General features: G+C 43.2%; 1 protein-coding gene across 1 annotated transcript in view; it reads right to left on the bottom strand.

The window, feature by feature from the left end:
- Window positions 1–1516: 1516 nt before the first annotated feature.
- The window catches only part of asb16 (ankyrin repeat and SOCS box containing 16), a 45004-nt gene continuing 33760 nt past the window's right edge, over window positions 1517–12760 (bottom strand). The window contains exon 5 of the mRNA XM_063038087.1: window positions 1517–5635. Coding sequence (XP_062894157.1) covers window positions 5450–5635 — 186 coding nt within the window. The 3' untranslated portion in view covers window positions 1517–5449. The remainder of the gene's footprint in view (window positions 5636–12760) is intronic.

Here is a 12760-nt window from a genome sequence, read left to right as displayed (position 1 = left end):
TGTAGTCTCCTACCTGATGGTAGAAAGTCAAAGCGGATGCTGGATAGATGGGTGGGATGCTTAATATTGCTAAGGGCCCTACGCGCCTGCTAAATGTCCCCGATGAATGGATGGTAGGGAGGCCGCTATGATCCTCTCAGCTGTTCTCACGGTCCTTTTTAGGGACTTCCAATCTGATGCTCAACTGCTCCCCTACCAGAAGGAGATGCAGCTTGTCAGGATGCTCTCAGTGGTGCTCCTGTATAACATAGTTAAGATGGGAAGGGTGGAGCCTTGCTTTCCTTAAACTTCTTAGGAAGTAGAAGCTCTGCTGTGCCTTCTTGTTCAAGGAGGTGAGGTCAGCCATGATGTGAACTCCCAGGAACTTGGTGCATTTAGGGGTCTCTATTTGGAAAATAGTTCTCACTAAATTTTCTAACAACTTGATTTGTGGAAAGAATCAACTATGTCTCCGCCGCATCTGCTCTCAGGATGAGGCTTTTCATTCCAGGACGAGGGAGATGTCCTTTTTTAAAGAAAGGGGCTTCCCTTCCTCCACCATCAACTCTGCTCTCAAACGCATCTCCCCCATTTCACGCACATCTGCTCTCACTCCATCCTCCCGCCACCCCACTAGGAATAGGGTTCCCCTGGTCCTCACCTACCACCCCACCAGCCTCCGGGTCCAACATACTATTCTCCATAACTTCCACCACCTCCAACGGGATCCCACCACAAAGCACATCTTTCCCTCCCTCCCTCTCTCTGCTTTCCACAGGGATCGCTCCCTACGCGACTCCCTTGTCCATTCGTTCCCCCCCCCCCGCCATCCCTCCCAACCGATCTCCCTCCTGGCACTTATCCTTGTAAGCAGAACAAGTGCTACACATGCCCTTACACTTCCTCCCTTATCACCATTCAGGGCCCCAGACAGTCCTTCCAGGTGAGGCGACACTTCACCTGTGAGTCAGCTGGGGTGATATACTGCGTCCGGTGCTCCCGATGTGGCCTTCTATATATTGGCGAGACCCGACACAGACTGGGAGATCATTTTGCTGAACACCTATGCTCTGTCCGCCAGAGAAAGCAGGATCTCCCCGTGGCCACATATTTTAATTCCACGTCCCATTCCCATTCTGATATGTCTATCCACGGCCTCCTCTACTGTAAAGATGAAACCACACTCAAGTTGGAGGAACGACACCTTATATTCCATCTGGGTAGCCTCCAACCTGATGGCATGAACATTGACTTCTCAAACTTCTGCTAATGCCCCACCTCCCCCTCGTACCCCATCCGTTATTTATTTATATACACACATTCTTTTCCTCTCTCTCCTTTTTCTCCCTCTGTCCCCCTCACTATACCCTTTGCCCATCCTCTGGATTTCCCCCCTCCCCCTTTTCTTTCTCCCTGGGCCTCCTGTCCCATGATCCTCTCATATCCCTTTTGCCAATCACCTGTCCAGCTCTTGGCTCCATCCCTCCCCCTCCTGTCTTCTCCTATCATTCTGGATCTCCCCCTCCCCTTCCCATTTTCAAATCTCTTAGTAACTCTTCCTTCAGTTAGTCCTGACGAAGGGTCTCGGCCTGAAACGTCGACTGCGCCTCTTCCTATAGATGCTGCTTGGCCTGCTGCGTTCACCAGCAACTTTGATGTATGTTGCTTGTAACATAATAAATATTCTGTTTTCAAATAGTTTAGGCTCTACCAAAGTTGCTTGTCCTTCAATATTTGCTCTCTGTTGTCCTTGTAAAAATTTGGAATATAGTTCTCACTAAATCTTCTAACGATCTGATTTGTGGAAAGAATCAACTATGTTTTAGTTTCACCAATTACAGCAGCAATACAATTAACTTAGAAAAAACTCAAATTAAATGCTTAGACCATAAGACCACAAGATGTAGCAGTAGTTTTAGGCTATTTTGCCCATCTGGTTTGCTCTGCCATTTCATCATGGCTGATTTATTATCCCTCTCAACCCCATTCTCCAGCTTTCTCCCCAAACTTTTGATACCTTGACTAATCAGGAGCCTATGAACCTCTGCTTTAAATATAATCAATAACTGGGTCTCCACAACCATCTGTGGCAATGAATTCCACAGATTCATTACCCTCTGCCTAAAGTAATTCCACTCCATCTATGTTCTAATGGATGTCCCTCTACTCTGAGGCTGCTCCCTCTGGTCTTAGACTCACCCACGAAAGGAAACACCCTCTCCACATCCATCTTGGCTTTTCAATATTCAATAGGTTTCAATGAGATACCCCCTCATTCTTCTAAATTCCAGTGAGTACAGACCCAGAGCCATCAAATGCTCCTCATCTGTTAACCTTTTCATTCCCAGAATCATTTTCATGAACCTCCTCTTGACCTCTCATGCCAGCACATGTTTCTTTTGATGAGGGCTAAAAACTGCTCACAATTCTCCAAGTAAGGCCTCACCAGTGCCTTAAAGCTTCAACATGACATCCTTGCTCTTATATTCAATTCCTTTTGAAATGAATGCTCACATTGCATTTGCCTTCCTTACCGCCAACTCAGCCTGCAAGTTAACCTTTAGGAAATCCTGCACAAGGGCTCCCAAGTCCATTTGTATCTCTGACGTTTGAATTTTTTGCCCATTTAGAAAATAGTCTATGCCTTTTTTCCTTTGAGAAAAATGCATGAACTTCCCTACACTTTATTCCATCTGCCACTTCTTTGCCCATTCTCCCAATCTGTCTGTCCTCTGCAGACTCCCTGCTTCCTCAACACTACCTGCCCCTCCACCTACACATCTTTGTATGGTCCATAAACTTTGTCACAGAGCCATCAATTCCATCACAGTCATTGACATGTAACATGAAAAGAAGCAGTCCCAACACCAAATAAAACTTGACTTTTATATGCAACACACACAAAATGCTGGAGGAACTCAGCAGGCCAGGCAGCATCTATGGTAAAAAGTACAGTCGACGCTTCAGGCCAAGACCCTTCAGCAGGACTGGCGAAAGAAAGATGAAGAGGAGAGTTAAAAGGTGGGGAGAGGGGAGTGAGAAACACCAGGTACAATGTGAAACCGGGAGGGGGAGGGGTGGAGTAAAGAGCTGGGAAGTTGATTGGTGAAAGAGGTACAGGGCTGGAGAAGGGAGAATCCAATAGGATAGGACAGAAGGCCATGGAAGAAAAAAAAGGGGGGAGGAGCACCAGAGGGAGGCAATGGGCAGGCAAGGAGATGAGGTGAGAAGGAAAAGGGGATGGGGAATGGTGAAGGAGAGGGGGGCGTTACCAGAAATTCGAGAAATCGATATTCATGCCATCAGGTTGGAAGCTACTCAGATGGAATATAAGGTGTTGTTCTTCCAATCTGAGTGTGGCCTCATTGTGACAGTAGAGGAGGCCATGGATTGACATATCAGAATGGGAATGGGAAGTGGGATTAAAATGGGTGGCCATCGGGAGATCTCCCTTTTTGTGGGGAGCAGAGCGTAGGTGCTCAGTGAAGCAGTCTCCCAACCTATGTTTGGTCTCACTGATATATAGGAGGCTACTCCGGGAGCACAGGACACAGTATATGACCTCAAAAAAACTCACAGGTAAAGTGTCACCTCACCTGGAAGGATTGTTTGGGGCCCTGAATGGTGGTGAGGGAGGAGGTGTAGGGGCTGGTATAGCACTTGTTTCGCTTGCAAGGATAAGTACCAGGAGGGAGATCTGTAGGAAGGGATGAATGGACTATTTATTATGTACGCAAAGGGAATTAAATGTAAAAGGTCAGAGGTCATTCATCAGTTCTTTCGACTACTAGAACCATAGAGGATGGAAGCAGACCAATTAAGGCATTGTTGATAGCACATCTGAAAAATTGCAGATGGTACTGGTAAATGTATTGGAAATAGTTCAGAGAAGGTTTACTGGACTAATAAGTGGAACTGGAGGTTGCCAAATGAGAGGTAGGACAGGCTCAGTGTGTTATAGGCCAGAGTTTACAGGAGCAAGAAGTGACCTGATGGAAACATGCAAGATCCTGAAGGCTTCTAATAGGGTGAATATGGAGAGGATGTTTGTTCTCGTGGGCAAAACTGGAATTAGGGATTCAGTGCAACACACACAAAATGCTGGAGGAACTCAGCAGATCAAGTCGCACTGAGATGAATAAACAGTCAACGTTCCAGGCCGAGACAATTCTTGAGGACTGAGAAGGAAGGGGTGAGATGCCAAAATAAAAAGGTGGTGGGGGGGTGGAGGTGGATAGCTGGAAGGTGATGGGTGAAGCCAGGAGGGTGGGAAAAGTAAGGGGCTGGAGAGGAAAGTGGACCAAAGGAGAAAAGGAAAGGGGGACCCAGGGGAAGGTGATAGGGATTCCCTGTCTATAAACTAAAGAGTCACTTACTTAAAACACAAGATTTATTTTCTCTAAGGGTAGAGTCTTTGAAACTCTGTTCCTCAAATAATCTTAGAAGTAGAGACTTTAAATACTTCAAGGCAGATGTTTTTGCACTACTTATTTAATTTATTTATATATATATATTTCTTATTGTAATTAATAGTTTTATTATTATGTATTGCTGCAAAACAACAAATTTCATAACGTATGCCAGTGATATTAAATCTGATTCTGATAAGCAAAGATTACTGGAGCTAGACAAGAATCTGGAGTTGAAGTTGTATACTGTTCAACCATTTTATTTAATGGTGGAGTAGGCTTGAAGGACAGAGTGGCCGACTCCTAGTTCCTATGTTTCTAACTTTGTTGAAATCTCCCAAGGTGTATTGCACAGGTGCAGTTAGACAAAAAAAAAAGCCAAAGGAAGTGATAGTAAGGCAACTAATAAAGACTTGCTCAAAAAGGTAGGTTTTTAATTGCATTCCAAAGGGAAGGGCAAAGGCATATAAAACAAAGATTTCAGTTTTCAGGATCCTGAATGCTGAAACAAACTGGTGGTAAGAGTGGAAAGAAACACAAGTCACATGTGGAAGAATACAAAGTCAGGTGAGTTGGGGAAGAGAAGGTTTTGAGGAGTGGGATGAGGAAGGAGTCTGATCCTAGTAATCTTACATTAATCTTTGCACTCATTTATTCCATGACTATTGTATCTGATTTCTTTAAAAAACAACTAATTTAAAATAAGAAAATAAACCATAATTAAATAGTATCCAGATGGTAATGCATACATATTTTTTACAGTGACTTAAGTAAGTGCTGGCACTGATTATAAATAACGTCTGCTTTCCTAGGCATTAGAACATGAGATTATGACCAACTTCATATACCTGTTTTGTCCCCATGTTCCATTATAACTCAAAAAGCATTAATTGAGCATCATTGATACTTGTGAAAATTTGAAAAACTCATGAATAAATCACTTCAAAGCATTTCAGTTCTACAGCTAAATCCAGTAGGCTCAATCACAAAATAGTGATGCAAAGATTCTGATTTTAATCAAAAATCTGTGCATGTTCAGAATTTTCTACTTCTATTATTTTTCATTTGAAAACCCCTTCACATTTCAATAGTAAAAACTCCCTGAAACTGTTTGGAAGTCGTAGCTGTTGTATGACTGAATGACATCGGGTTCCAAGATAGTTCCTTAAAGCACAGCGTGCAAGATGCTGAAGAGAACGTGGCTTGTTTGTCATTTGTATAATAGATTCGTAGAAAGCCTCATGTTTCTGAAAGAAAGTAAAAATATCTTGTATCATAGCTAATTCTCTGAATCTTGAATGTTCAGCTAATTTGCGGATATTGAAAACAATGTAACCATAAAACAAAAGGGGCCATTTAGCCAATTGTGCATGATGGTTTCGGTAATCTGATGCTTCTATTTTAATTCCATTTGCTGATTTATACCTGCATTAAAACATAAGAAATAGGAGCAGGAGTTGGCCATCTGGCCTGTCGAGCCTGTTCCACCATTCAGTAAGATCATGGCTGATCTGTCCATGGACTCATCTCCATCTATCTGCCTTTTCCCCATAACCGTAATTCCCCTATTATGCAAAAATCTATCCAATCTTGTCTTAAATATATTTACTGAGGTAGTCTCCACTGTTTCATTGGACAGAGAATTCCACAGATGCACCACTCTTTGGGAAAACCAGTTCCTCCTCATCTCCATCCTAAGTCTACTCCCCCAAATCTTGAGGCTATGTCCCCTAGTTGTAGTCTCACCTACCAGTGGAAACAACTTTTCTGCCTCTATCTTATATATCCCTTTCATAATTTTATATGTTTCTATAAAATCCTTCTATCATTCTTCTGAATTCCAGGGAGTATAGTCCCAGGTGACTCAATCTCTCCTGGTAGTCTAAACCCCTCATCTCTGGAATTAACTTGGTGAACCTCCTCTGCACTGCCTCCAAAGCCAGTATATCCTTCAAGTGAGGAGACCGGAACTGCATGCAGTTCTCCAGGTGCAGCCTCACCAGTACCCTGTAGGATAACCTCCCCTGCTCTTCAATTCAATCCCTCTAGCACTGAAGGCCAAAATTCCATTTGTCTTCTTGATGTTCTTATGTTCTTCTCTGGAGATCTGTTTGTCTCCATCTCTGGAGATGAACTGTCGACCAACAACTTTTATAAACCTGTCAATTCCTACAGCTTGACTATTATACCTCTTCCCACCCTGTCTCCTATAAAAATAATACTATTCCCTTTCCTCAGGTATTTCATCTCTGCATCAGTTCCCATGATGTCCTCCTCCTTCAAAGAATGGGTTTTCCCTTCCTCCACCATTGATGCTACCCTCACCTGCATCTCTTCCATTTCCCGGACATCCACACTGACAGCCTTCCCGCCACCTTAAAGGTGATAGTTCCTCTTGTCCTTACCTACCACCCCATGAGCCTCTACATCCACAACATCATTCTCCACAACTTCCGCCATCTCCAAAGGAATCCTACTGCTAACACATCTTTACTTCCTCCCCCCCCCAACTTTTGCTTTCCGCAGGGGTTGCTCCCTCTATGATTCCCTTGCCCATTCATCCCTCCTCACTAATCTCCCTCCTGGCACCTATCTCTACAAGTGGCTAAAGTGCTACACCTGTCCATTCACCTTCTCCCGCACCTCCATTCAGGGACCCAAACAGTTCTTTCAGGTGAGGCAACACTTCACCTGCAAATCTGCTGGGTTCATTTATTATGTTCTGTGCTCCCAATGTGGCTCCTCTACATTAGTGAAATCCATCTTAAATTGTGGGACCGCTTCATTGAGCACCTCCGCTCCATCTACCAAATGCAGAACTTCTCAGTGGTTGAACATTTTCATTCTGATTCCCATTCCAACATGCCAGTCCATGACCTCCTCGTGCCATGATGAGGCCACCTTTAGGGAGGAGGAGCATCTGGGTACCCTCCAACCTAATGGCGTGAATATACAAATGTAGATTTATCCTTCTGGTAAACAATTCTCCTTCCTTCTCCTCTCCCCACCTTCTTCTATTTCCCAATCTGACTTTTTACATCTTCCTATTTGCCTATTACTTCCCCTTGGGTCCCCTCCTCCTTCCCTCTCTCCTATAGTCCACTCTCCTCTCCCCCTTCTGTAGACCCTTATCTTTCCCATCCACCTGACGTCATCTATCACCTTCTAGCTGTCCTTCTTCCCCTTCCTCCACCTTTTTTATTCTGCTGTCTTTCCCCTTCCTTTCCAGTCCTGAAGAAGGATATCAGCTTGAAACATCGACTGTTTTTTTCATTTCCATAGATGCTGTCTGACCTGCTGAATTCCTCCATCGTTTTATGTATGTTGCTTTGGATTTCCAGCATCTGCAGACTGTGTTTTTAAGATCTGGAGATGCTAGAAATCTTAAATAAAAATTGAACTGCTGGAAAAACTCAACAGGTCAGGCAACAGCTTTAGCGAGATTAGCAAACTAGAAGAGCAATTTTGGGCAACACACACACAATGCTGGTGCAGCTCAACAAGTCAGTATCTGTGGAGGCGAATAAGCTGTTAGCATTTCAGGCAGAGGCACTTTATCAGGACCATTATGGATTGTGTCCAACCATTTCCATCCATAAAGGAAGTTTCATACTAAAAGTTTCTTTCATGCCTAGAGTTACTCAAGGTGAGGCAAGAATAGTTAAACTCTGGTGCTACTCAGAATTTGACATCTCACACAGCTCCCAAAGGTTGAGAGGCAAAATGAACACACTTTTCTCTCTATCTAGATGCTGGCTGACCTGCTACACATCCCCAGGATTTTCTATTTTTATTTCAGATTCTATTAACCCTGTAAGTGTTAACATATTGTTCTAACCTCTGCCTTTTGATTTATAATAATTAACTTGTACCTACAACCCAGAATTATGTATCTGTGTTAAGGGCTTCTGTGGTGAAATATTTCCAAGCTGAGACTGGTGAACTTAGTATTTGGTAGAAGCTTGTGGGGACAGAAGGGTAAATTTAGTTTATCCAATCAACACATATGGACCACGAGGTTTATCCACAAATTTGCTTGATTCTCCTTTAGTATCAACTGCTACAGTACAAAAATCCTTCAACAGGCTCTTCAAATGTGCTAGGCACCTTATTTACACAGGGAAAGGCTAAAAGCTTGACTCTGGCAAGGAGACTGAGCGTTGTTTTCTTTTGACTTTTGTCAATAAGGAAAATGACACACTGCTACCCATTTTTAGGATGTACATAGCAATTTGAGACCTGAAACATTACCAGACTGGAACTACATTTGCATTCCAAAGCCTTCTTGCCCTAGTTTGAAACCATTGTGGCAAACGGTTATTTTAGTTCCAAGTTTTAACTTAAGTTTGTTGAATTAGCTGATCTCAGAACAACAACAGAGCTGTGGCCATTATGTTTAGAACCTCCTTTCTGTTCCCCTAACCAATGAATATCACTTCAGCTTGTCTCTTCTCCCCCCTTCCCTTCTGAGTTACGCTTCTGAGTGCCAGAGACTGGACCACTGTGGCTTTCTCCTCCCAACAGTACACAAATCTGTTATTGAGGGGGATGGCCACAGAGGGTACTCTGCACTGGCTGCCTATTCACATTTCTCCTCCTGATGGTCACCCATTTACCTGTGTCCTGCACTTTGGGTGTAACTACCTCCATGAATCACCTGCCAATCAACCCACAGCCTCCCAAATGATCTGGAGTTCATCTAGCTCCAATTCCTTAATATGGTCTGAAAGCAGCTCCTGACGAAGGGTCGCGGCCTGAAACGTCGACTGTCCCTCTTCCTAGAGATGCTGCCTGGCCTGCTGCGTTCACCAGCAACTTCGCTGCGTGTTGCTAAGAAAAATAATAAAAGGGCTGATTACAGTTAAACCTGTCTAGGTATGCATATGACCATTGGAGCTCGTATCTTCAAATGTGGGGTATAAATGTTACTCATGGCACCGGACCCATGGTCTGCTTGAAAGCACCAGCCACAATTCAAACTTCTGGGTAGCCTCCAACCTGATGGCATGAACATTGACTTCTCTAACTTCTGCTAATGCCCCACCTCCCCCTCGTACCCCATCCGTTATTTATTTATATACACACTTTCTTTCTCTCTCTCTCCTTTTTCTCCCTCTGTCCCTCTGACTATACCCCTTGCCCATCCTCTGGTTCCCCCCCCCGCCTTGTCTTTCTCCCCGGATCTCTTGTCCCATGATCCTCTCATATCCCTTTTGCCAATCACCTGTCCAGCTCTTGGCTCCATCCCTCCCCCTCCTGTCTTCTCCTATCATTCTGGATCTCCCCCTCCCCTTCCCATTTTCAAATCTCTTAGTAACTCTTCCTTCAGTTAGTCCTGACGAAGGGTCTCGGCCTGAAACGTCGACTGTACCTCTTCCTAGAGATGCTGCCTGGCCTGCTGCGTTCACCAGCAACTTTGATGTGTGTTGCTTGAATTTCCAGCATCTGCAGAATTCCTGTTGTTTGCAGCTGGATTCACTTCTTGCAGTTGCAGTCATCAGGGACTCTGGAGGTGTCCCTGTCTTCCCACCTCCTGGAAGAGAAGCATTTCACTATCCTGCCTGGCATTTCCCCACTACTCTAATTCTGCAACTAGAAAGAAAGAAAGAATTGAAAAAAAATCTACCTACAGCTCCTGCCTCACGCCGCTGAAGCCTCTATGAGCCAAACCCTGAACCCCCCATTCTACCACTGGCTCACTCATACAATGGCCCTCTACTTAAACCTAACTTTCTGTTGCACCTTGCCAAGTACCTAATTATGCATAATCCAACATCTTCAAGGGAACTGCGATGTGCAGAATGTTTTGACTGCCCCCGCTCACTTCTTTTGAAATCTCTCTCCTACTACGCAATCCAATATCTCCAAGAGAACTGTAGTGCACAGAATTATATTAGCATGCACCAAGGTTGAGGAAAAATCAAACATTTGCCAACATAAGAAGTAGACCTGTACAAAGATGTCTTTTTATACTTCTGTGTTGGAAACGATGCTTATGTGATCTTCAATAAAAGCATGAGCAAAGGACTGAACGGCTTGCTATGTTAGGCTCCATCTACCTTCTATTCAGTAGGGAAAGGCTAAACTAAGATTAATGCTGTTATAGCGCTGTCTTTTTTACCTTCTTACCGTGACTGCGTGGGTTTCCTCCGGGTGCTATGGTTTCCTCCCATGTTCCAAAAAATGTACAGGGGTTCCCAACCTGTGGTCCATGGACCCCTTACTTAATGGTATTGGTCCATGAGATTAAAAAAAGTTGGGAACCCTTGGGTTAGTAGGTTAATTGGTCACATGGATGTAACTGGGTGACATGGGCTCATTGGGCCTGAAGGACTTGTTACTGTTCTGTCTCTCTAAAACTCCCATTTTCAAATACAAGTGTAATATATTAGTCTGGAGTAAATTACAAATTGAATTGACCAGTCTCAACATGAAACAAACCTATTATACAAGAAAACCAGCACTGTACAGTATATGATAATTTGACGTAATATTTGAAGCATTCCAATAAAGATCAGCGTTGCAGTACTTATTTTGGTTCATGGGAGACTGGCAGTAGTAGTTCCCTGAAGCAGTGAGGATACAGAGGATTTCACTCGAGTGTAATAGTGGGCATTGAAGCCTATGGACGCCTGCTGTCAAAAGGAGTGAGAAATACTTAAGTTCACTTTAACACTGCTGGTTCAGAAAGATATGAACTGTTAGTTCATAAACACCGATACATGGTGTTAAACATGTTGATTTCTTGCCATGCACAGAATGACATGCTGCTGCTGATCACAACTCTAGGGACCTGTTCGTATCAGGACTGGACACTTGTCTGCAATACATCTCTTCCTTTTGCATTAATTTGTATATTCTGTCCCAGTAGGGTAGACTACAAATCATTACCCAGACTTTACAACATTAGCAACATATTACATGGACTACAGAACTTAACTGTCTAGTTGTTACATTATTTCACCCATTGCCCATCCTTTTTCTTTGTGACCTAGGTTCCTGTACCTCCTGCCCGACAGTAGTAGCGAGAAGAGAGTATGGTCTGGACGGTGGAGGCCTTTGATGATGGATGCTGCTTTCTTGTGGCAGCACTCCTTATAGATGTGCTCAATGGTGGGGAGAGATTTGCCTGTGATGGACTGGGTTGCATCCACCACTTTTTGTAGACTTTTCCATTCGAGGACATTGATGCTTCCATGCCAGACTGTGATCTATAGAAGTTTGTTAAAGTTTTAGATGACATGGAAAATCTACACAAACTTCTAAGAAAGTAGAGGCGCTGCTGTGCTTCTTTGTGGTGGTACTTGTATGCTAGACTCAAGACAGATCCTCTGGTAATCTGAGATCTTAACTACTAAACTGGTGAATATTTACTTTCCTCTCTTTATTAGTGACTAATAACATTGTGGTGAATGTATTTTTGAAATCTAATTTCATTTTATTTACTAATTTAAGGAATATGGCCATTACCAACAGGGGAAGTGATATTGGCCATCACCCTTTCACTTATAAAGCCTGGCTTGAGAAACTTGCTAAATAGATGCAAAGTTTACAGTGAACATGCTTCCAAGCTATTGATGGTAGTGATTTGCAGAATTTAGACCTGAGATGATGAAGGAATGGTGATATACTGTCATTCCATGTATTGAGAATACATGACTTGGTGGGAAACCCCTGCGTGTTCTCCTTTTTGTGCTGATGGTCTACATAGCTTCATGGATATATTACTTTGAGCTGCCAGATGTGCTCTGAGTGAATTCCATTTAATATTATAATATCACAAAATGCAGCAAAATTCGTGTAAAAATATCTTCTTCATTCATTCTGTGGTGTTGAAGTCACCTGTACAAGTAGTTGTGTTGCGTTTGCAGACAGTACAGACCAGTCATTATAGAGGGATTGAATGTTTAGTGTAGTTGATCAGATTTCAGATGTTTGATGGATTTTTCTGGATAGGACTAGGATTTATGAATGTTGTTGAAACAGCACTCATGAAGATCAATGGAGAGTATTCCATCATATTCCTGTTTTATGCCTTTAGAGCATTAGAAAGTGAGCTACTAGCAGAATACACGAGCTGTGACCTGCTCCTTCACAGTATTTATATAGCTTGTCAATGGATGCTTCTGGTGAGAGACTTGGTGATGATAATGCCATTGAAAATCAAAGGTATAAAATTCATCTTTTTCTTTCTCCTTGAAAATGTTATTACCTACCAATTGTCTTGCTGAAATGTCACTAGTCACTAATCAGCTCATGCCTGAATGTTGTCTGAGGAATTTTCAATGGAATGGAATATGTTGAACTCAATGACTACAGACCGGTGGCATTGACCTCCCACATCATGAAGACCCTGGAGAGACTTGTTCTGG

Source organism: Mobula hypostoma, chromosome X1 (assembly GCF_963921235.1).
Source record: "Mobula hypostoma chromosome X1, sMobHyp1.1, whole genome shotgun sequence".
Classification (NCBI taxonomy): Eukaryota; Metazoa; Chordata; class Chondrichthyes; order Myliobatiformes; family Myliobatidae; genus Mobula; species Mobula hypostoma.
The sequence above is the reverse complement of the archived record's forward strand: the minus strand, read 5'-3'. Positions and strand labels throughout refer to the sequence as shown.